The sequence below is a fragment of the Chamaea fasciata genome, unplaced genomic scaffold (assembly GCF_029207755.1).
Source record: "Chamaea fasciata isolate MVZ Bird 193981 ecotype frontalis unplaced genomic scaffold, bChaFas1.0.hap1 SCAF_8, whole genome shotgun sequence".
Lineage (NCBI taxonomy): Eukaryota > Metazoa > Chordata > Aves > Passeriformes > Sylviidae > Chamaea > Chamaea fasciata.
Window position 1 is genome coordinate 27,753,854 of NW_027094093.1, and position 26,020 is coordinate 27,779,873.

At 41.7% G+C, this 26,020-nt stretch overlaps 1 protein-coding gene across 1 annotated transcript in view; it reads right to left on the reverse strand.

Moving 5' to 3' along the window:
- Positions 1 to 26,020, reverse strand: part of CLASP1 (cytoplasmic linker associated protein 1) — a 171,265-nt gene that overhangs the window by 97,812 nt on the left and 47,433 nt on the right. Inside the window, exons 7-8 of the mRNA XM_066190250.1 lie at positions 23,898 to 23,995; positions 22,505 to 22,572 (exon numbers count right to left, since the gene is read on the reverse strand). Coding sequence (XP_066046347.1) covers positions 22,505 to 22,572; positions 23,898 to 23,995 — 166 coding nt within the window. The remainder of the gene's footprint in view (positions 1 to 22,504; positions 22,573 to 23,897; positions 23,996 to 26,020) is intronic.

The following is a 26,020-nucleotide window of genomic DNA, read 5'->3' on the forward strand; positions in this document are numbered from 1 at the left end:
TCTGCAGAGGCACAGGAACTCCCTCAGGCACCACTTTCATATGCACACATAGCAGGGATGTACCAGGTTAAAGAGCAATCAATGAACCTTTCCCCTCCTTGCTCTCACCTCCATCTCTGCATTTGCTGGAAAACTTAGGGCAACAGCCTGGACTCCCTGCGTTTGCAGCAAGCAAACGTCAGGATTCAGGCAGCAGACAAAGCGGGCATCAGCATCACCCAGCTGCTGGTCACCCACACTACACCCAGCACCCCAGGCAACAGCCTCCTTTGCCACGTCTGTGGTCAGCTTTGCAGATTATTCGCTTTAAAAGTTATATAAATGTGACTACAAGGCAGAGCCATTCAACAAGAGCAGAAAGTATTTGTTCTTAATGTGTGAGTAAACTGAAACAGAGCTGAGGAACATTCTCAAGGGTGTGAAGGCTTCAGGGCATTTCCAGATATATTAGGTTCCATTCCTGAACAGTTTTTTTGTACTAATCCCTTTCTCTTCCTCGTACTAAAGATGCAAATAGTGCCACAAACGTTTTCTTATTTTCCCAATTTTATCTTCAAAAGTGCTCTACGCATGTTCAAAAAGGAACATTTGCAAATGGCTTGGGGAAAGTAGAAATCAAATCACAACATATTAGAAGAAAAATAATTTTAATTTAGTTTTTCTTGACAATTGCTTGAAGCTTAGCCACACCTGAAATTGAATTCTCTTTATTTCCCAGGGTTGGGGCTGCAGGAAAACAACAAACAAGATTAAACCAAGCTCCCAGGGAGACACCTGCTGGCGGCAGTCTGGGGCTTACTTGCCAAAACCCGAAGGAACAAGGAGATACCTGTGGAATCGATAGGTGATACTTTGTCTTACCTGGACTGCCTATACCCTTTTTAGCTTAAATAGCAGGCATACCAACAATCTGAAGCCTTGAAATGGACCAACAAAGGGCAGGAGCCCTACGTGCAGACAGGGCAGGTGACCCCAGCCCCACAGCCCAGGTCCAGATTTCCAGCCATTTGCACCATCTGCTGCCATGACATCATAGGATGAGGCACTTCTCCAGCCTGCACTCCCCAACTGGCATTCCCTGCACAGATCCTTCTGCCTCCTCGGGCAATTATGACCAGTGCAGCTCACCTCATTGCTGACTGCCCCAACACCCATCATTGCCAACACAAGGAAATTGCAGTTTCTGCTGTTATCACTTACCACTTCTCGAAGGGATGCTCATTCTTTACACACACAGCACACTGAGGTGTAAAGCACTGACAACGAGCACGAAGAGCTGTGCTCAGAAGGAAAGAGCATCCTGGCGCTTTTAGGACTAAGCGCTGTCACAAAAAAAGGCAAAGGCACCTTATTGCCTCCAGTTACACAGAGCACACTGAGGGGGGCAGAAATGCTGCAGATCGCACTTCCAGCACCACGGAACATCCTGCAAAGCCTGCTAATGCACACAAGTCCTGCAACAGAAAGCTTTCTAGAGATATCTACAAGGAGATAAAACTGCCGAGCTGCAGCCTTGTTTCCTTTTGGGTTAAGCCTCAGAGGATGGCTGGGTCGGTTAAGTTAAGCCAGTAAGCTTTGCTGGAAGGACCTGGGGAAGCTGCAGAACCAGCCCTTCCCAATACCTTCATTTAGGTTTATTTACAATCATCGACAGGGACATATTGCCCAGAACATCATATATTGCCCCTCCTGTGAGATGCTGGGGCATCCTAAATGTTCCAAGCAGCTGCCTCTGAGCCAAGGAACAAAATAGGTGCAGTTATCCCAGAACAATAAAGGAAAAAACAAGGCAGTCAGCCTACAGCCTGTGCAGCCACAGAAAACAGGAGCCTTCTGTCCCAAGGCATTATCCGTCTGGTTAAAGGCTAATGTAAGAACATGGGTACTACACTGGCAAGAACTGTACAGAGTTACATACATCACACATCAGTGACTCCCATCCAGAATGCCTGGTCTGATGCATAATTAATATACTTTAATTAGATGACCATTTAAAACACTGTCAAATGTTCAGTGGGAAATAATTATGAGATCAGAATTCTTAGACTGAAGGTGGTTGAGACAAAAGAAAAACCACAGAAGGAAAACTAGGAAGCAACTACTTCCCCGCCTACATGCCTTTTGAGAAAGATTATCAACTAGTAAAGCAGGCATGACCAGCATGGTAACCAGAAATTTCTACCATAAATAAAGGCTTCATCTTTACAAAGATGCATATTACTACAGACTGTAACTGACACACATATACTACAGACACACACATAAGCAAAGTTTACAGACAAGTTTCATTTATTTAAGAATAATTCAAAGCTGAAATGTATAATCCAGACTATGCTCTATAGCCAGAAATGGTTACCAACCAGTGGTCTGAGATGCCTCTGAGATCCTGTCACAATGGCTACTATGTTAAAGAGTTGGCTGTGTGATCTCCAGAGCATCCACTGTAGCTGTCAGCAAAGGAAAGGGATGGGGAAGCAGACTTGATGCTTACGCTCCTCTGGAGTACTCAGCAGCACAGCCTGCCTGCCACAGCACTCTCCTGATGCATTAAAAAGCACAGGTTTCTGTCAACTCCTAACTAATAAAAGGATTTAGGAACTTTCTTGTCTCCCCATCACTTCAATTCAGCTCCCGGAGGGCAAGCAGAGCCTTTGAGAAGCTGCATGCACACAAGACCTTACAAACCAGGCTTCAGCACTAGTACACAAGTGCCAGAGTTTGCAGCCCATGCCAGCTTTTGCAATGTCTACATGAGCACATTCGACTACAACCAGAGCTTAGAGCAGCAGCTCCTAAGAGCTGGTGGGAAATACCCAATCCCTACACACATCACACTCATTCTGGCAAACACTGGCAGAGGGAAGCAATGGCTTCCTGACAATCAAGCCCATTTGGTTTTTATCCCCAGTGTCTCAAAGAGAATAAACACAGCAAATGAAAAGCTAGCATTTCACTTCTCTCAGGATCATTGTAGAAAAATCTTGCTGTATTAATTATGATCACTCAGGACCAGAGACTACAATGGTAGCATTGAAAATGTTAGGGTTTTTTAAGAAATATAGGCAGGAAGCAGCAGATAATATAAGATAGGTTCTACTTTTGGTGAAAAAATGCTTGTTCGGTAATTTTTAGAATGGATGTTCACTGGCAATAACTTATAATACTACTCCTGCCCACATTTGTGTATGATCTAGATACGATCAGTTCCACTTTTTTGACACAGTGGAAACAAAGCCCAAGTACACATGAGGAAGCTGACTCCAGGTCATGCAGAAAAGTCAGAATTAGAGCACATGCCAGAAGATGTACCTGAGCATAGGGTTTCCTTTATTTAACCACCATCACATTAGGCTAAATTCTGTTTCCAGCTCTATACATTTTGGATGGAGGTGAATCCAAGAACATGCAGAGCTTTGCAGGATTTTTTTTAAGTTGCTATTACCTCAGATTTTATTCTGTATGGTTTTAAAACGAGCATGGAGACATTTTAGTACACCAATTAGTAGCTGACTTGATAGATACTTCAGGACAGCATATGGTTTCCATGTGGTTGTCTAACAGAACCTAAAAAAATCAGACTGACACTGAATGCAGCTTCAACTATAAGCACAGTCTGAATGCCTGATTTACAGGTGGAAAGCTCCAGTTCCTGAGGTACATCTATTTCTTGGGCCTTCTTCACCTGTCCATCAAAGCTTCAATGTAAAAAAACCATGGGCTCAAGGAAAAAAAGTCATGGGAAAAAAAAACAAAACCAAAAAATGTGTCACAACTTATAAAATATTAACAGTCAACAAGGCTTCTTTTTCCTGAAGCTTGTTTCGTCCACTCCCCAACATCTTTAAAACAAAAGGCAGACCTAGGTTCCTTCATCCACATTCTTCCCCATAAAGAATCATCATTAGGTACAGCAAACAGAGCAGTCATACTCAGAGGGAGAAAAGCAGATAAAAAGGTGGAGGTAAGACATTGTTGAAACTTTTATTCCATCCGTCATTAATTGCTTCAGCCTACTAAATTTGATATTCATATTTCAGAAGCAACATGCAAGCAGGGGAACTTTAATGTGGTACAAAGAAGAAAGCATCTTTCCTGAAGTGCCTGCAATATAAATAATGCAGTCATGCCACAGATAAAAATAATTACTATTATTCAGACTTTATAAAAAAATAAGCACAAAAAAGGGGAGTTAAAGAAATGCAAGTAGTTGTGTCCTAATTAGTCTAACATAATCCTGCCCAACCCATTTTTATTTGGTCTCATTCAGTGCTGCTGCTCACTTTCTCCCCATGGCTCAGCACCCTTTTCCAACCATCCTCAGGTCCCTGCACCTAGGTATAACTTAAGCCTGTCGTCCAGCCATCCTAAACCATCTGGACTTAATAATTAATTCTGATCACAGCTGGCCATCTGACTTCTTCGTAACCGTCCTGTTTTCTTCCCACTGTGTGCACGGTAGAAGACTTAAACAGCTGTTCTATCCAAGAAAGAATGATGGAAGAAATCAGTTTTCCCATTTAAAGCCACACACTGCATCAAATAACAATGTGTCAGGATCAAGTAGGAAATTCAAATTGAAAAAAAGTGTTGTAGCAGATGAGTAAAATCTCGATTCATCTGATCTGAACTCTACCAGTTTCCCTGCTGCATCTGCTGTCCCACTTGACTCTAACTCTGAGACCATCTCATCCACAAGCAGAACTAAACAAAGGGAGTAAAGGCAAACTAGTTTTGACCTTAATCTCTTCATTTTAATCAAGTTCAAAACTTGGTAAGAGGTGGTGGAAGCTCTGAATAAACATTCAATTTACAAGCAAGCAGAAGATTTCCTCTGGTTCAAAGGCAAAGTCTGTCAAGTGAAAACGGAGGATGAATTTGCCTCAGGACTCAGACGTGCCATCAAATTATTGCTGCTTAACAAGTTATAAGACACCAGCTGAGTCAAAGTAACAGCCCTTGAGATGCTACTGAATTATGACAAGTGTAAGGTAGCATAATTTAACTTATCCCTAAAGAAAGAAAATTAAGCCAAGCAGAATCATTCACATTTACCACAAAGAATACAAACACTAACCACAACCCAGCTAAACATCTTACTCTGGATCTACTCATTAAAGACTTCACAAAACAAATACTGACCTAAATGGAATTGGAGACATTAAAAACCAAAGAGGTTCCCATGCAAAAGCTGGGAACACTGCAGAAAAAGCCTGGCACAGCCATTTTCACCACTACTAAGGAAAAAAAGAAGTCAAAATCACCCATCTTTCCTTAGCACTGACATCTTCTGAGAGGTGATTCTGCCAGCTTAGAGAAGCTGATGTGGAATAAGATTGAGACAACATGGTGAGCACTGCTGGCGTAAGTCCTTTCTCATTCAGAAAAGTTCCTGAAACCATTTTCATCACAGGACACTGAAACCCAGCTGATTTCCATCTACATAGATTCCTGGCTTCAGACAGACACATTGCTGCCTCCATGCAAGACTTGAAGAAGTCAACAAGTCAAAACTAAAAAGAAAACAACACTTTATGAATACAAAGAACCATTTTCTAAGCAGCTTGAGCTCTCTCTTTTCCCTAAGGCAAATCTGGCTGGCACAGCGACTTTGTACATCTGTGACCCTGAAAGATCACTGAAATGATAATTCAAATGGACAAATTAGATAGCAGCTTCTTCCCCATTGCACTGATTTGTCTGTGCTGTAGAGAGCTACGTCCCTTCATATATGACATTTACACTTTAGTCCTAAACTGCAAGCTGTGAAGTGCAGTCCTTGAAAAGGCTCAGCTCCTAGAAGCAAGCTGTCCCCTTTTCAGCAGGCTGCTTATGATATAAACACAGAAGTCACCAGGAGAACCACAGGCCCCGCTACACTGTGTTTCTGCTTTGTTAAAATGTAAAGATAAGCATAAATATACCTGTTGAGATGAACAGTTCCTACCGTTATTCCAGTTCTAGGATATACAGTTACATATTGAGCTTAAACTCAATAATCTTAAAATTTACGGGGATTTTCACTACACAGATTACCCAACAGAGACAAAATCTAGGTAACCAGAGTACCTAGTATGATACTTGATGTACACTGCCCAAGTTAAAGTTTGGGAAGATGGAAACAGGCTCTGCAAAGTACAGAGGAGAAGCAGAGATTAAATTTCTAGAACACACAGGGAAGGACAGATAGTCAGTTGAGAAGGGAATACAGAAATTCTGAAAAAAACAATCATAACAGGAATTAACACACAGTGTGCTTTGTGAGCCATCCCAGGAACTGGTGCATATGCATCTTCTTACTTGTCAGATCAACTCATATCATGCTCAACAAGCAAGAGTCGGGCATCCCTTTCAGTCCAGCAATTCAATTAAATACTTCCTAGTGACTGAAGCCATGATTCCTTATTCCCTATTATTATAAAGTCACTCTCCACAGTTTGATGTCAAAATAAAATATTACTAAAACAGTATTAGCCCAAGAGATAATTTAAATGTCTGATATTCCCACTAAAAATCACTTCTTGGGTGGTACTTTCTAAGCTGCTAGACACAAGTTCAAAGCCTAGCATAACTATCTAGGGTGGTTCAAGGGTGACCAATTTAGACCTTCCTCCTGTTCAGGCATGTTATGGCATGTACTGTAATGCAAGAAGACTTTTAGATCCACCTGCTCTCTGGGACTTACAGGACAGAAACTTCTGTATTTGGGGGGTGTGGGAGAACAGACAGACAAATCAAGATTCAATGGATTTGTATCATTGTAATAGTCTACCAGTCAGGAATAGAAGAGAACTTATGGGCAACCAACTGCAAAACCAAATAGCACAACGTTTGAGTATAAATCTTAATCAGGAGTAACAACAGAAACTAATAGATTGCTTTAATCCTAAAGAGGCTTCTTTCAAGGTTGTCAATGAAATAAAATAGGGATGAAGTCTGAGACATTTCTATTTTGGAAACTCTGCAACAGGTTCCCAGGTTGAGACAATGATTGTCAAGTACTTACTAGGCCTTTTACAGTGCAGTAGCACTGATTAAAACTTTCCCTGAACCCAGGTTTACCATAAGTGATGACTGGGAAGAAGAAATCTGTTTTCTAAGTTTGCTCTGAAGATACTGATGCCAAGATAACTATCTGTAGCCATCAGGTCACAGAAGTGGCAAGAGCTGAGAGAAGGAAAGCTCTTTGACACACCTTTGTAATCAAGAGTACAAGGCAGCCTCACATTTGCATGATTTCTTATATCTCCATTTTACCATTTTATTAAGTCTTTATTTTTAGATCACTTTGTTGTCATCTTCCACTCACTCCACATACTTATAAAGGAGAAAAGGCATGACTCAGAGGAGGTGCAGAAGAGCACCATTTCTCTTTCACAAGAGGCAAAATGGATGATTTTTCTTTGTAAGAGTGAGCTCATCCAGTGAACCCCCTCCTGCCAGTCCTCACTCAAATTACAATGCTCTGTAATACATCTGTGTACAGCGTGACAAAAAAAAGTCTAAGTTCAGGTTATTAAAGGTACTTTGTCTCTCATGGGCTGTAAGGTGGGCAGACACGCAGAGAATTTACATTCCAGAGCAGGAACAAAAGAAAATAACACATGTCAAAGAATTTCAATGTTTTATTTTAAATACATTCCATTTCAGGCACAGGAATGGAGAAAATTTTTAAAATGGGACTAAGTTGTTAAAAATGAAATGTGGGTTACGGAGTAAAATCTAACAAGGAAAACAATGGTTCTTACACATCATTCATTTCACAACAGCTTCCCACTCACATATGCAAAGCAAAATACATTTGTATTATATACAAATAAAATACATCTGATGATTTGTATTTATTAATTGTGTAGCAACATCAGGATTCCAGGTGAAACCAAGACCTTCCTTCTACCAGCTGGAAGAGACACCGAAACCAATCTTCAAATGACGACAACCAGTGACAGACTTTATCTGAGAGTTTCATTTCTGAACCTTCAACTTTGGGGCTTTCACAGTGACTGACAGGGGTGCAAATACATTTGTCCCAAAGCACACTTGAACCAGTTTTAAAAACTGTTTGAGGGCTAAGACTCATTATTTCCATTTATTCATTCACAAGTAATTTATCTTGACGCACACGTAAATTCTTTTAAAATTGTAATACTGCTTACGATCATCAGTCAGATTCCAGACTCTTATGCATTTGCTTTACATTTTCACAAATCAGAAGCAGGAGAGACCATGCATTACACTCCATGTAACAAAGTGTTAATGCTCACTTTGACAGGCAGGGTTGCTATATGCTGACACACTGAAAAATGCTCACAAACTCCATGACTTAAACACTATCAGGTATGGAAGTGGTAATAGCACAGAGGACGTGCGAAATCAGAGCCAGATATGAGCACCAAATTAGCAAGTTTTTATTATTAGGTGCTTCCAGGCATTGCTTAGACTATCTGAAGAACCAATATGAACATTAAAAAAAATTGCAAGAACAGTTGACTATAACACGAAGAAAACAAAGAAGTGTATCAATAGCTGCACATCAGAAAATGTCAAGCAGACCAAGTTGCAGAAGAAAAAGCCACATAAATCTTTCTCCACCCACTTCAGTAATTTTTGGCAGACAATATAGGCTGCTGCTGCCTTCCTGTTTAACACAAATAACAGGGAATGCTCACAGGGCACTGCCATCTGTCAGCAGCTGTTACTGAAAACCAAACACAGGGGGCAAATGAGCAGTTCGCAGCACCCCGCCTCCAGATGCAAACAAAATTCAGAAGAAATACGAATAAAGTGTAGGGGAAAATAATGTCTTATCAAATCCCTAAACCCAAATTTTATGCTCAAACATACATAAACCCTCAGCATTTCTGGAGAAGGCAAGTACCAGTCACAGCTTGACCACTTCATTCCTTTCACAAGCGGGAGTGCTGCAAGTCCTGTATATTTGCAGGTACTACAGAAATAAGAGATCTCTGTCTAGACATGATTATTCTTCATATGTGGCCAACTGCTTTACCAGGTATCAGTTTATTCAGAGAGGAAAAATATTTGAGGCCTCCCAAAATGAGAGTAGGATCAGCTTGGTGCATCTGAAGCTTCCACCATGCACCAGCCTGTGCCACCTGAATTGCTCACCTCCATTAAAGATCACTTACCTTAATTGCAAGTAGCAAGAATTATTATTTTGTCCTGACTGGAACTGAATGGCTCAGTTACACAACTGCTCTTCACTATTTGTACTGCTGTGGCAGCCTGCAGCAATCAGTGACCAGCAGCATCCTGGTTCACTGGATATAGTGCACATCCCATCAGCTGCCCAGATGTGGTCAAACACTGAATCCTTGCTTAGAAGCCACAAGCCAGCCAGGGAAGCAAGCTGTGAACCATTAGCCTGCATATTAACCAGCACCCAGGGGCCTTTCAGTCCAGCTACACTATGTCAGTTGGGCTAAAAAGATGAAATTACACTCACGCTGTCCCTCTGGTGACAGTCTCTTGGCATGATTTAGTCAGAAGAGTCTGTGAAGGGATGAGAACGGCTTTGCCTTCTAGCACTGTGGAGAGAAGAATCCCTACATCTCTTACGGAATTAATGCATGTCCTACATGAACTTCTCCGTTCACATCTGATTCATGTCCCATTCTCATTTAGGCTCAACAGGTAACATACATGGCCTCTTAACAACAAATGACTGAAAGGTCAACACACAACTTGCTAGAATTAAAAATCCATAAATGAACCACACCACAAACTAAAGATGGTGTCCAAACTAGGAATTTCAACTTCCTAAATGAAAATTTCAAACTCAAAGCATTGACAACAAATCAGCCTTAGGCCTGTCCAAGTCCCACTCCTGCAAACACACCACCATGCTGGAGAATCATCTGGGTCTCTTTAGCAACCATCTGTGCTTGCCTTCACTTCAAGAAAAATTAGCAAACAGAGGAACTGGCACATGTGAAGCACAGCACATGACAGACAACTATATATTCACTTTTAGTTTTGCTCAGAGATTGAAAGCAAGTAAGATCAGTTTTTTTAACTGGGAGGCATGAATTTCAGTAAAACCTTTACATAAGGATATCCATAAGAAGTCAATGTTTCAATTAGCATAAACTCCCAGTGTTTGCCCCGCCTCTTCACCCATGCAAAGCTTCAAGGGTCCCCACTACACACACCCTCCTCTTTACAACCTGGAGACTAAATTGATGAAGTCCTCACTGAAAAGCAGAACCCAGAAGATCTGCTGGAGAACTTCCAGTCCCTCTTTTTTAATAATAATTTCGTGTTTACTTTTTAAATATTTGAAACAGGGTCTTTCTAATTCATCTGGAAAGCCTCTCCCACTGACACAACCACTGATAATTCCTGCCTGGAATAGGGGTGCATTTGTTGAGTTGATCTAGGTTAGTAATCTAGATTACATTTAAACCAGGCTTACATAGCTTCCTTTTCCAAGTATTACAAGGAAAGAAGGTAAAAAACCTTATTGAGATCAAGAAAATTAATTCAGACATGCTGAGTTACGAGAAATATTTCGGTTGTCTACATAGGGAAGAGGAACACAGAGGTCTGTCTGCAAAATAAAGTTAACCACTACAAGTTTCAGAGGACTCCTAATAATAGTATTTTGAAGAATGGCATGCAGATTAAATGGAACAAAATACAGCTCACCAACTAATTTGTAGCCAGCTGCACTTCACATAAGCGATTAGAATATAGCCACATTTAAATATCAAGCTTTAAATTCTTAATATTAAAATCAAAGAGCAATCTGCATCTTAATGCTTCACTGAAAATACCCATGTGCAACTTGACAGCCACACTGATGACAGACCAATAAAACTGAAGTGAAGCATTATCACCCATTCTAGCATAACACCAAATCAGCAGAGGAAGTGCATTAAACGATAGAGGCTGCCATTTATAGAAGTGCCTCTGTTGTGACTTGCAGCCTTTTCCTGCTGACATCAGGTTGCGTTGTTAGCTGAGGTCACATTCTCTTCTGCCTTTAGCTCAGTTACCACTCTTGATAAACTGAAGAGCTGAGTAACAGACACAATCTCAAATGACACTGGCAAACCTTCCCTTCAGCTTACTGACACACACAGCTAGAAAGTACTGAGTAAAAAACCACTGAATCAATTTGAAGATCTTCCATAACTACTGCATCCTACAGGAGGAAAAATGAAATAATGGCATAATTTATGTTAAAAGGGACCTCTGAAGGTTAAGTGACCCGATCTCCTTCCAAAACCAGGGCTGACAAAGTTGTACTGCTCAAGGCCACATCCAGACTCATTTTAAAAACCTCCTTGGATGAAGATCCTCTGGGCAACCTCTTCCAGTGCTTCACTCACTGTCTTCAAAGTGACAAAAAATATAGTGTCATGGGAAAAACCTCCAAGATGTCCTCTCAGTCCCTCAAGTATGTGGACTACTGGAACTTGCATAAAACCAACTGAAAACCTCTCGATGAAAAAGATCTTACTTGTAATTCATAGGCTTTCCAGAACTAGTGGTCAATGCATTATAGGTACAGGAAAGTCAAGATTCCAGCCCAAAATTTATAAAAAGAGCTGCTCATCACAGCTTTTTATTGGCATTTGTCCTGTGTGTAGTTTCACAGAAATCCCTTCCATGCCATGAGGGAGCAGAGATCACCTGCTTTCAAATACTGGTCAGACCATTGCTGGCCAAGGGTGCACAGCACCATCACAGTTCAGGTACATTCTCTCCTCTAACTGGAAGTATTTACCATCTTTGGGGCACGCAAAACATGGTATTTCAGATGGCTCTGTGATCTAGCTTTTCTGGGAAGGAGCTGTGGAAATGTAACAGGCTCACACTGGAGGCCCTGAAGGGAACATTCTGCTGCAGCTGATGGAGCGCCTGGCCTGGTTTATAGAAAAGACACAGGACCTGGCACAGTCCAGCTCTGTCACAAAGCTCCCAGCGCCCCAGTATTCTGCCACATCTCCCACACTTTCAGGCAGAGTGAACAGAGCTCCTTTTAACGTGCTGCTACAAACAAGAAATAGTTAGGACAAAAATAGAGACAAGACTGCTTTAGAGCCCATGATAATAAATAGGCTTCAGGGAGTGCCACGGAGGGAAGCAGCAAGCACAGAGCACAATGTGCATACAAAGACCCCATACAGAGTCTTTGGAGAAATCCCACTGCAGTGAGACAAAATCCAGCACACACATCAAAAAGAAAAGAAAAACAACAAAAAAAAGACTTCTAAGGAAAGCACTAGAGACAAGTATGGAGCTTCTTAAGGGGGAGGGAGCAGAGAATAAGTTTCAGTGTGCTGGTGCATAAATATTTTGCCTGTAGAAGCTTGGGATCAGATCTTATTTAAGTCTCCAGTGAAAAGGAGCGTGATTGTCCCTCCACATCACAGAAGCTCCATGTGATTAGAACCCTCTGCAGATTCAGCTCCTGCCCAGCACAGAGCTCAAACAGCAGGAGCATAAATCAGAGGTGAAGTACACTGGCAGAGCTGCAGCAGGAAGAAGTGTGCCCAGCCCTGCCTCTCCAGGGCTGCCTCCAGGATTGCTCCTGATCCCAGCAGGAGCTGGGGGGAGTTCAGGGGAAGAAACACAGACGATGGAGAACAGAGTTAGACACATTCTTCATAAGGCGGCCCTAATTAGAAATGTCAGGTCTCGTTATGAGCCAGCGCTCCACTAGACAGGAGTCCCATTACTCAGGAGAGACGTACGTGGAAGACATGCATTTCTTAAAGATGTACACATCTTTCCTCTACCCACACCACAGCCAATGGGAACAGTCTCACTACATGGGGAAGGCAGCACCAATGCCGCCAACTGCATAAACACCAGCAGAAGCAGCACCAACACTGTTTCATACCTAAAATTCTATCTCCCCCTTCCCTCTGGAAGGCTAGGAGCAGTCATGCCTAAAATACTCATAACAAGGCTTTTTACATGGTCTACCAGCAATTTACATAGGGGCCTGTGCATTTCCTATGGATATCATTAGAAAGAGTCCATTAGTATCAAAGGGAGCAGATCTGGAGTAAAAAAATAGTGTAAATTCCTCTCTTCTACCTCTGCATTCAAGCATTCATCTTCAATGAAGCCCAGATATGTCTCATATTCCTGAGACATCACCATCTGCATTTCATACCAGAAACGTCCATGTAAAGCATCTAAAGGATTTTGCAGTGCACTGACAAGCTCTGAGGGAAGGCAGGTTAGGTATGCCACAGGAAAGGGAACAGTTCTGGAAATAGGTTTTGCCATTCTTGAAAAAAGCCGTTCAGGCAACACTTTACAGTGAATGAAGGTATTTCTCTCTTCCTCTATAGTGCATTGTTTGTGATAAAATTCACCTGGCTTGACTCTGAAGGCCAACTGCAAAGCAGCAGCCATTAGCAGCTTTCCTCATGAAGGTATGTCTGCAGTGAGATCCCTGCAGGCTACACGTGGGGTGTAAAAACCTAGCCAAGATTATTCAGGGCTGTCTGCAGCTTCGGGGCTTCAGGGGAATAAACAAAAAAAGAGAGAGAGACTCAAACTGCTTTGCACAATGCAACAAAAGGATTCTTTTGACAAAGCAGCAGGGCAGAATTAATTCCTTCAGCAGGCAGAAGAAGCCCAGTCATTATGCAGTATTTGCTGTGTTAATACCACAAAAATAGGATGCATTTACTTTTTATAGCTCAGTTTTGTTCTATTTCACATCACTATATCTGTGCTACAAACAAAATACTTGAGCCAAACGTAACAGAGGAAGAAGGCAGTGTAATGCCAGGGCTGAGTACAGACAATGCTTTCCCTGTACTTTCCTCTGAAGTAACAAACCAGCACTTGTCCACTCCTGCATTTTGAAAAAAGCTCCTCTTCATGCCCCCAACTCACACGGCTGTAACGCCAGGTTTTGTTCTACCACTGCATGTTAAAACTGCACATACCATCTGTATTAGTAAGTCTTCCTCAGAAATGGGCTCAGCAGTCTAATCTCATCCAGCCTAAAGTCAATGATATGAAAAAGTCACTAGGTACAAGAAGACCTTCAAGCCTCCAAGCATTTGGTCTCAAGTTCTTTAGAAATCAATCAGGTGCTCTTCAGTCTAGACACTAATAAAACTTCACAGTTATGGAAGCTGCAGCTACTGTAGTTACAATATACAAGGACAGGCGTGTTATTTGTTGCTGGTAGGAGAAACACATGTTTCATGTACTTCTGTTGCCCATAAAAGCCTATTTTGTATTTCACCAATCACCACAGAGTGACTGCCGTCCTCAGAGGCTGCTAATTACAGCAGCTGAACTCAGTCCACTTGTTACACGCTCAACCTTAAAGCAAATCTCATCAAATAAATGAGAGCAGCAGCACAGAATTCATCAAAGTGCTCCACAAGAGGTGCGAGAAATTTCATCTCTTCCCCAAGCAGTCTTTGGCCACCACCGAGGCAGCTGATTAGGGACAGCAACTGAATTCTAACTGGGACAGTGATTCTATATAAAAACAGCCCAGAGCATTCATTTAAAAGTAGTTATTAGGAGACTACTCTCCAGCACCCAGCCAGCATACAGGAAGGGGAAAGAAAGACACCTACTCCTCCACCACTTTCTTGGAAACAGAACTATTTGTGAGTCTCAGGCAAAGACTTCTATGTTAAGAACAATTTCGTAATTATTTTCATAGGAGCAGAAAGTTTGTGATACCTTCACTTGTGCTCACTGAAGTATTCTACTGCGTACCCCTAACAAGTGTTGAAGTCAGTACGTGTGAAACACAAACACAATTCAAATAAACTTCACGAATCTGCACGGTGTACAACTATAGGATACTTTTTACTCTCACCAGATTGCCCTTTAGTGTGCCATACAATATTTGAATAACTTGTACTCCCATCTCTTATTGCTGAGAATTAAAAGGCTGACCTAAAATCATTGCTATGTTCACAGTGAACAGTTTGGGTGGGCACGGGCGTATGCATGAACCATCCTACTGATAACCTTGCCCCTGGAAGATTCTATGAACCATAAATGACAAAGCTAAGCAATCAAAACTGTAAGATTTAGTTAGTCCTTTCATGTAAAAATGACACTGGAGTTAATATTGCTCCAGCTTTGGCCACAAGCTCTTTCTGACAGAACATCTACAAAAGAGAGCCAGCTGGGAAAAAGAGCACATAAGATATCAACAAACTGGTGCAAAGATTTCAAAGACAATGACCACTGCAAATTTAAGGCTTTGTTTTAGAGGTGAAATCAACCTGACACCAAAACGCATGAAAGAATTGGACAGAAAAGACCATAGCAGATAAACAGCAAACTACCTAACATCCCTGAACTGTGATCACCTCTGCAGCTGTACCCGATGTTACTGCAGTTTCCATGGGAGGAAAGGGTGTAGGATTTTTTCATTCTAATTCTTTATGAACACTGGACTGTAAATTCATCCTTGCCATGTGTTCTAAGTTGTGTGTGTTCTCTGAGGCAACCACTGAGGTTGCGCATATACACGTGGTACTTGACCAACAGGGAAGAAGAGAACAGGCCCTGCATGAAGAAATTTGTCTCCAGATGTGCAGGACACTCATGCACTTAACTTCCATCAGTAATAATGGAATGGTGCACGTTAATCTTTTACTCATGAAGCCCACACTAAACAGCAGCATCTTACCCTTTAACTGCCCTCTCCTTCAGCGTGCATTTTATGCACGTCTGTTAGCGATGTTGGTAGTAGAGTGGTTCTGGCTTAATTACACCAAAGCTTTGCAAGAGCATTTGTGTGTTTATATAAAACCATCAGGCTTAGGGGAAGTGATGAAACAACCAGAGTAATTCTGGTCTTCTTTGCAAGGAAATCCTGGATCAAGGTACTCTGGAGTCAATCCAGAATTCACAATACACTAACGACTTACACACTTACTTTTCTTCTGACATTTGCTACTACTACAGTTCAGACAACCAACAGTGACCTGGAGGTCAGACATTTCCCAGCTGGTAAGATCAGCTGGACCACTGCCCCAGGCTCTTCATTTCACCAGCCCATCTTTTAAGCTGAGAAGTTCCCAGCATGATGAAATTATCATGCTTCATTGACAACAACAAATACATGCTTGTTTTCTGTAATAAACAATGAAGTACATAAATTATTCACAATTCCAACTTTGGAAAAATCATAGATTATTCTCAGCACCTCTTTTGACCTGGACAGAAGGAGCCAGAGTGCAGAGGTCTCTCAGCTGCAGGTGGTCACACTATCCACTGACAGGTGATGCAGTTGATGAGGAGGAGGAGAACCAGCCCAGACAGGTTTCTGTATTAATTTCCTGGCACTGGGAAGCATTTAATGATGGTGAACAAGGAACACCACACACATACATCCACTGCTTCCTCTGAAAATACATGCAGTAATTGCCTTGGAAAACAATGTTCCAACAGGATAAGATGAAGATCTGTCCACAGAAATGGCACATACTCTAGCATGCAGTATTCATTGCACAGCTTTCAGTTTGCCCAGATTTCCACGTTCTGTTACAAAAAAAGCTGCCAATTGACTCACACCTCAAGACAGTAAATATCAATACAAACCCAAGGTCTATAAAATTTGGATACTGACCGACTCAGACTTCCTAAAATTAGTCTACTACATCCACAGTATAGCAAGGATTTCAAAAAGACAACAGGTACACTGAATCGACAGAAAAGGGGGAAGAAAGAAAACACAGCTTTTGCAAAGATGGCTAACAGAAATCATCTCCTCTGAAAGCTCAGACGAAAAGCACAGGCTTCTTATGTACGAAAAATAAATCCAATATATGCTTCCCTCACGTAAATTAATTCTTCACAGGTGAACAGATACAGAGCTTCTCTGCCTTCCCATTTCACCTAGTCCCAATCCAGCCTCACCGACTGCCACAGATATCCTGTTACAGAAACTCAGCAAAAACACAAAAATACATGTTTTTTTAAAAAATGAGGTCTCTGGCACATTCTCGGAACTGTGATTCAATGCTAATTCAAAAGTACTCATAACCAATTTAAATAATCTTCCCAACTGATGCTGCAAAATAAAACAGTGAGGAATTGGAAGTCTCAAGGATCACTCAAAAACAACAGACCAGTAGGGTTTTTGAAAATTCATGTCCTTCACCTCTCTCAGCCTGTTCGGGTCCCTTATATAGGCACACATCCTCTTTCCTCACCCCATCAAACAGATCATTTATCGTATTTTATAGAATCTTAAACTGAGCTTGATGACACCAGGCTACAGATGCTCGCGGGGTATTTTTTTTTAAGTTCCACTTTTACTGCAAGATTGCTTCAGTCTCTTCACACCGTTAAAAAGAAAGGCAGTCGAATACTCAGACATTAACAAATGAACCCATCCATCCCTGTGGTACATTCATTAGCACCTACCTTTGCCTGTAGTCATTCTCTGCAGTGCTGGGGAGCTGCTGGGGAAGGGCACTGTGCTCGGGAGCAGCCCCACAGTACACGTCTCTCAGTACATGTTTCTCAGCAACTTAATCGCCAGCAAACTCGCCACCCTCCTACACCACTTTGCTGTGTGACCTAGCAGGCGATTGCCACCTCTCCTCCAAAATAAAAGCCTGTTCAGCATGCAGCTGAGCTCCATGTGCTCCCTGTGCCTGCTTGCTCACACCCCTCCCCTTCTACATTTGAGAATTTCAGCAATATGCTTATTTACAAAGCTGTCAGAAAGGGAGTGGAGCTCCTCTTGTCCATTTATACCTTCCACAAGGATGTACTATCAGTTAATGGTGTTCATTCAAATATCACTCAGACATTACTGCTCTCTCAGCTCTCATACAAGTGAAGAGGTATTTATTTGGTTTTTCGTGCCCTAAAAATGCTGAGTCAATTAAATCAATCTTCTATTTCACTTCGTATTTCAACTTGAGAACTGCATTAATAGAGAGCAAGCCATAATGGAAATTTAATTGCAAAAGGAGGTATGAATGCAAAAAAAAGCAGAGTGCAGCATTTACTGGTTCAAAATATCTGTTATCCTGGACAGTTGTCCCTCCTTCCCGTCTGCAATTCTGGTGCTTGCATGTGTGTTGACAAACAAATAATGTTCCACCCTCACATGCACGGCATCCCTTGGCAAATGTGGGTGCTTTTCTTTCATATAATAAATATCAAAATAGCTTCCAATGACTCAGCTTCATTACCAGCAAAACACAGCGATCTAAAATAGTTCCAGTTTTCATCTATTTAACTCCAAGTTCTCAACTTCACAGACAGAATTCATTTAGTAAATAGCGTATTTATCTTATACACCCTTCCAAATATATAAGTAGATCAACTGAAAAGTAGCATTGCTCCTTCTTCATAGGTTTTCAGTAACTGAAATTATCACATCTTTTATTTTAGCACTGTTTTAATTAACTTGCTTACTCTTAGAACACACACTCAAGCAGTCAGCTACCAAAATTGCATCCTCCCCTCACCTTACTCCACGCAAGTATCCGTGGGGGTGAGATCTCAGCTCCAGAATTCCGGCTTTAAGATCTCCTGCTCTGCTTTCCCTCCAGCCCAAGAAGACTACCACCTCCACCATCCCTAAATCTTGTTCTTCTGAGCCAAAATTCAACATCAACAAGAAAGTTCAATGCCCTCCTTGCCCCACAGAAATACCACCACATTACACACACATTATGCCTTCATGCACAAATATAAATGCATCTCCCAAAAATTTTGTGACCTACATAAAAAAAATGAAGGTTCATATCAAAGAATATCACATTAGGATATCACAATGATCAAAAGCATAAAAAACACACTGAAACATTTTGGTCACTTATAGCTTTGGTTTGGGTCATTGATTCCTATCAGTCTGTATTTTTCAGTAGATAATTTATTTTATTCTTAATCTGCACTGAAACTTGATTATAAACTCTTCTGGAGTCCAAGTCTGATTCAAAGTCAACTGAAATCCATAGAAAATCGGCAGAGTTTATGTTAAGATCCTTCCAGATAATACCAAGGAAAATCATACAGCCTGAATTTCTTGGAATCTCTGTCCAATAGCCTTTCTGTATCACATCCAACTAAAGATCATCACACAATGCCACTCAAAGACAACAGCTGACTAGCTGGCAATTACTGGCTCTTTCATGCTGAAAATGTATTTGTCCCAGGGGAATAAGGCATCTGCATAATTAGCAAAAGCAGTTACACAGAAAATAATTAGCTTGCTGAAAGCCCAAAGGGGGAAAAACTATAATTTTTGCTTCAAGAGGCTGACTAATTATATGCCAAATAACAAAACAGAGATGCACTGAGAATCATCGAGAAAACCAGCATGGATTTTAACTTTCTATTCTAGCTATAAGGGCTGCTGGTAGCCTAGCAACAAGCAGCATACTTGGGCATGCCAAAACCTCCCCCGACTTAATGAAACACCTCAGATTACTATGCAAACCTCCCCCACCCCACTATGCATTTGATTCTTGTGTTACTAAATGATAAAAACAAAGCCCAGCCAAAAAACCCCAATCAAACAATTCAAGATAAACTCTAACAAGCACTAATGAACTACAATATAGAAAGATAAGCAAAAACAAAACATGAATTATTTTCAGAGACCTGAAATTCACAGTCTGATCATAATTGATTCATTAGATTTCTTCTCTGGATTAAGAAAATGCCCTATTATTTTAAACAACTTTTCTAGTAGTCTGTGTAAGATTACTGTTCATTTGTGTCTTGGGAACCACTAGATATGAAACCTTTAGCAAGTTAGAACAACTCACTAATCTCCAAAGAACTCCTGACACACAAATAGTGCTGCTGCAATTCCTTCCTTCTACTTGGATCCTCAGTGAGCTGGTAGAGGAAACAGTTATCCCAAACAGTAGTCTCAGAGCCAAGAGACCAGTTTTTACTGTGTTCCACCATTCTAGAAGCCCCAGGTGCTGTCCCAACTGCCCAGTACCACTGTGTTCTGTGATAACAGAGGTCTGACAATCACTTTGAAGTCTCGCTGTAATTAGCAAAACTCTGGTGCTCAGTTATGAGTGACCTTTCAGCCAACAGCCTGCACTTGGTTACCCACAAGAGAAGCACATTCTCATAGTCACCCATCCAACCACTCTGCCAGATTCAAAGGGTTAACAAGACTGAGGTATTTCTACTATTTCCTGAGAAAGGCAAATCTTTTGCATGAGCAGTATCTATCACTATCCTCCCTGGTGACTCTGACAACTGCTGAAAGTGTCACCTTTGTTCAGAAAGTGTCAGGGACACAAGAAACCTGACAAACTTAGCTTGTCTTTAGGCCACAATAAACTTGTGACCGTGGGTGAAGATAAGCCTCCTTTTGCTGGCTTACACAATCTCAAAAAGATAAACTGAAAGTTGCACAGAGGTGTTGACTTACGAGATAGGACGACCATGTAACACTGTATTTGTGCTGTGCTTAGAGGGCAAGGGAGAAGCAACAAACAAGCCTATGGCACTAAGGGAAACGGAGCCCTCCCCTCGAACACACACAAAAGATGTTAATAAGTAATGTCATCATTACTAACTTCACAAATGAGAACTACTTGAATTCTGCAACTGTAGACTTTCATTTCTAGGGAAGATGAAAAGGTTCTGGCAGAACGGTAGGAGATCCTATGCTTTGCTCTCTTTGACCCTTAACACTCCTTCACCCTCCCTTTTTCCCTCAGGCTACTTTTTTGTCTCAATGTTCATAGAGGAGATTCTACTGAGGAGAAATCCTACCACACACACAGACTCCAGGGACTGCATCCTGCCACAGCACAAGCAAGAACAACGAGACATCAGAAGATCAGGTTAAACACCGTGAAGAGTACAGGAGTACTTGCATTGGGAAGTACTGAAAGCCTGTCCATGGAGTCAAGGACAGAAGATCATGATCATGAGGTCTCAGGATCTCTATGCACAAAGAGGGTAAATCTTTCACTGAAAAAGTGACAAAAGGGTATAAAAGAAAAATAATTTCCAACAAAGCCTAAAAGTAGACGATCTGATGCACACCGATGCTTTAGGCATAGCAATGCATCTCAGATCACAAGTCTGCCTCCTAGAAACACCAAACAAAAGCAATCTACATAGTACAATGATGCATCAAATTGCTTTATCTTTTTTTGAAAGCCCATTCTATTCCACTGCTAGCAAGACAAAAATTCCACCTTAGCCTAGCCAAGCAGAAAGCAAGGAAGTTGAATCAGCGGTAAATCTGTTTCAGTTTGAGTAAGGGTTTCAGAGAAATCACCTGGAGGTTGGGAACCTAAACAAGTTTGCTAAGGGATTAAATATTTACTTCCCCTCCCACCTGTTAAAAAAAGAACAAGGACTTTTTTTTTCTCAGCTGCACTTTTTTAGGCCTGTAAGCCTCGTCCACCTGTACAGACAAAATACTCCCATATTATGGAAAAGTGTCATTTTAACCCGTTCCATCACAGAGGAACCTGTACCAGGTTTTCATCATTCCCAAACATACAAGATAATACATCACATTTCTGAATAATCCAAACTATAATTTCAAGATTTTCAAATCAGTTAATTTTATTGTTTCTGCAGGGATGAAGTTTACTGTGCTGTAAAATGGTTATGGCAAGAAGAATGGTGTCCAGAAGTGAAAAAGGTTTTTTTTTTTCCCTGTTTAAAAAAGGAAACACCTCTCCACTCTCTTGACTTCCAAGAGCATGGTGGGAATGACTAGGATATCATCTCCCCTGCTCCTGGCATTGCAGAGGCTGTAAGCTTGATAGGAACTCACAGTGCTGAACTCAGTTTCATCTGCTCTACTCAACTGTCAGCAGAAGCATGCATTTCCCCACCAAGAATTCTCACAAAAATCTATTGTTAAACAAGGAGTAATACCTATTAAAATTACTTCCTAGCTGGTAAGCTTCTCTGTAAATACAGTAATAAACACTTGTTATTACAGTAAGCAAAATACTAGTCTCAGAAAAGACAGACAGAATTGAGGCTCTGATAAGGGTCTTTGGCTATCAGTCCTAAATGTACAAAACATGCAAAATTAGTGTCCTGGTTTGGGACAGATTTGGGAGGAAACCCCAGGACACTTAGGAATTCCAAAATACAAACAACATGAGCTTTAAACAGAACACTGCTGCATTATTGTGTACCCTCTTTGTGCCTTTTAGGGCATTAAACTGAAAAGGCAATTCTTCTCTGAAATTACTATTTAATTTACCTTATGGACAATTTTCATGCACATGGACTTGAGAATAGATGTATTTCCCTAGTGTAACTCAAGAGGAAAAGAAGACAGCTATAGCACCACCTTCTCTTCTCAAAACTTAGGCTTCCTTCTCCTTCTGATACTACAAAAAGACAGAAAACTAAATGTCCATTTTATTTGTTGCAAAAGCACTGTGTATATTTATGAACAATCACCATACTTGTTCCCCTAACAGAATGCCTGCTGTATACCCAGTTGAATGTCTCACCAATTGAAAATTGCTAAAAGCACCAAAAAGAGAATACAAGTACTTCTACTCACCAACTGAAGTCTGGACCATGTTTCCAGATTTTTGGACCTCATCAAATTTTGTAAAAATTACATTCAAGCTGTTTGAAAGTTAAAGAAATACACAATGAACAACTGAATTTCAATTTTATGAATATTAGAATCATAAAGTCACTAGGGTTGGAAAAGACCTCTAAGACCATCGAGTTCAACCTTTAACCCAGCACCGCCATGTTTACTACTAAACCATGTCCTCAAATGCCACATCCACATGGGCTTTTAAACACTTCCAGGGATGGTGATTCCACCACTTCCCTGGTCAACCAAATTCTAACATCTTACGATGTTATAAAACAGATTTGGCTTCACTCAGGTCATTGGGAGCACAGTAAAAAATGTCAGCCGAAAATTTCAATGCAATGAAGTTACTTTAAAGTTAAAAAAACCAACATCAACACAGTTGAAAGGAAAACCTGAGATATAACTGAAAATACCTTCAATCCTGAAGATGTGATCTGGCTAATTGTAGATGCACTTTCAGTTCATCACCACTTTGTCTATCTTATCTATTTGCAGAAATACCACAAAACACACCCCTAAAAACCAACTTGACACAACATTTGTCTTTGGCCCTGACACCTTCCCATTTATGTCACAGGTCTAGCAGAGCAGAAGATCCTTATCACATCACATCATTCCTTCCCAGCCAGTTTACTACTTTAAGGCACATTGTGGGAGCAGATGTTTCCTCTGGAGAAAAAGGGGCAACAGTGCTGCCTCCACCTGCATGTATCCCAACTCTAAAACCACCTCTTCCCTCTGAGCACTGACAAGCTGCCATCTACTCCACTCCATCTTCCACTCCTCTGCCCTGAGCACTGGAGGCAAGAGTCAGAGCAGCTCTCTAACACACCTGAAATGGCAGAAGCAGAGGGACGTGGCTTTGTGTTTGACGTAGGTTTGGTTGCTTTTTGTTTGAGGTTTGGGTGGGGGTTTTTGGGAGGGAGGGGGGCAGGGAAGGGAAGCTGCTTTTGTTCTAAATCGAATCTTAAAATTGATTATTTTGTTCATGGGTTTTTGTTGTTTATGACAGCCTAAGTTGCATAAACACAAGCTATTCTGAAGTGTCTCCTCTCTACATATGCAGAACATACAGGAAAAATATTAATTTCGTTAACCTTAAATCAGTTAACTAAACATCTGTAATAACTTCTGTGGTTTTCCAAAGATACTGTAGTATACTTGGGCAAAAGTACAGGATCTGCATTAAGTAAATCTGAGTGTTTATCAGATTAAAAAATAAAAATAAAAAATGAAGCAATGATCCCAGAAAAAGGTTCAATCATGAGGGTCCTGAAGTCTTCTGTAGGAAGGGAATAAAAAGCAGCCCAAAAATAGTGAAGACCTAAGGACATTCTCAACTTACCGAGACTGGGGTAATCCTTTTTTACTGAGATCAGCCCTTACACGTTCACCAACATGTCTGTAAATTTCCACAAGGCTGTTTATTGCTGCATCTCGAACCTGGACGTGAGAGATGAGAGAAATCAATCATCTTTAGAATTTAAATTAATAAATCCCTAATAAGTCTGACCTTAAAGAATTAAATTCGTGTATTTCTCAGCAACAACAGTTGCCACTAACATGTTACCAGGCAGCTCATGAAGAAGCTTTCAACCCTGCCTTTCACATGTTAACAGCATCAGTGGGTAATTGAATTGAAAAGGCAGTGAAGGTGTAGGATGAAAGGTTTCATGCAGAAGGAGCTTGGCTGCCTTTGCTAAACTCCTCCCATTGTGTACAATGGATACATTTACTGGATGAAAAAAGGATAGAAACACAGACTTTACCGCCATATTACAAAATAAACTGATTTTTAATGCTATCTTAGAAATTTATGCTTCTATGTTGACAGCAAAACAGGGAGGAAGGGAGGAGTTATCAAGCACCTGAGTCACCAAGAATTTTGCATATTTCCCAAACTGATTTGCAAGAAATTGCTGAGCACATCCTTCCCTCCAGCCAACAGAAGAGACATAAATATGATTAAAGTGTCACCTTTCTGTACTTAAACCCTTCCTCCACTAAAAGCAGCATGCAGAGAAGGTAAACAAACTATCTGCTCTGCCTACAAAAACACCTACAGAGCTGTGCACTTCTGCTTCTCAGAAGATGCCCCAGCAGCTACCCACACGCCTCCCACCAGAAGTAGACATGCAATATCCTGAGAACACTAGGATGAGCTAGAACCACCTACAGGTGGGAGTCAAAGGGCAGTCAAAACACATACCCTGCCTCCTAGCCAAAGAAAACCCTGACGCCCGACTCACACCCACCTCACCCCATTCTCCTGCTCTGCAGCCTTCCCATCCAGGCCACTGCCAGCCTCCAAACACCCCGCCCACTCATGCCAGCCCTTACTCAGAGCTCTTGCCTCTCATCCTGTGCATCTGCCCCACATGGTACCAATGCTGCTGGGCACGGCAGTCTGTGGGGCTTCTTTGGTGCCCCCAGTTTCTGGGCACGCAGACCCCAACCCAGCCTGTGCAGAGCAAGGATTGCCTCTGTGTGTACAATTAAGCAGAGGTACAGCTGCAGGACTGTGTAAATCCCAAGGAGCAAGGCAAGAAGACTCCACCATCCTACTTGGTTTAGTCTACCACAGCAATAACAAAGCTTCAGTGATTTTATTTTTGAGAAAACGAGGAGAGTTTGAGTATTGTTGTCACACCAGATGCACACTGGGTTACTCAATTGCATCAGCTGAAAACAACAAAAGGACTATTTCTGAGAAGGGCTCTGATGGAGCAGCTTCCACATCCACAACAAAAGAAAAAAATCTGGACTTGACCTGGAACTGTTTCTCGATCCTCTCTCCAAGAGAGGGCAGCAGTGACCGAGGCCAGCAAGTCTCCCAGCACTCAGGAGGCACCAGCAGCACAACAGCAGCTCCGGGGGAGCCCAGGAGCAGCCCCTGCCCCAGGGCAGGCACTGTTTCACGGGCCACTGTCACAGCGATTTTTGTCTGACCAATTCAGGCACGGGCTTTCTGGGGATGAGGAACCAGACCCGGGAGAAAGGGAAAGAGCTCAGCTTTGTTTCCCCCTGCAGTTGGCTACAGGACAATGTGATGTGCCAGGCACAAGGAAGAGGCAGCACAGAGGGAAAATGTCTCAGTGCTCTCACCAACTTTCCAATTCATTCAACAGTTCACCTATGGCAGGACCAAGGCACTTGTGTGTTTAACAAGTCCAATCCTAAACCCAGGATTTCCTTGGAGAGTAACAGCTTGCTTAGGGCCAGCTCAGAACTACAGAGGACTCTAAACATTAAATTTCTTGGAGTAATGAGTTTACCATCCTGCACCGGCACAAGCAGCAAGGGAAGGCTGCTTCACTTTCAGTCTTCCTCTTAGCAAGAGGAGGCCCTGACAGCCACAGAAATATGGCCAACACCAGAGCAGACAGACGTAAACCCATTCTCCAGCTGGACACCCCACACCTCCTTCCAGCTGGACACCCTCTCCAGATCTGGATCATAGATGTGTCA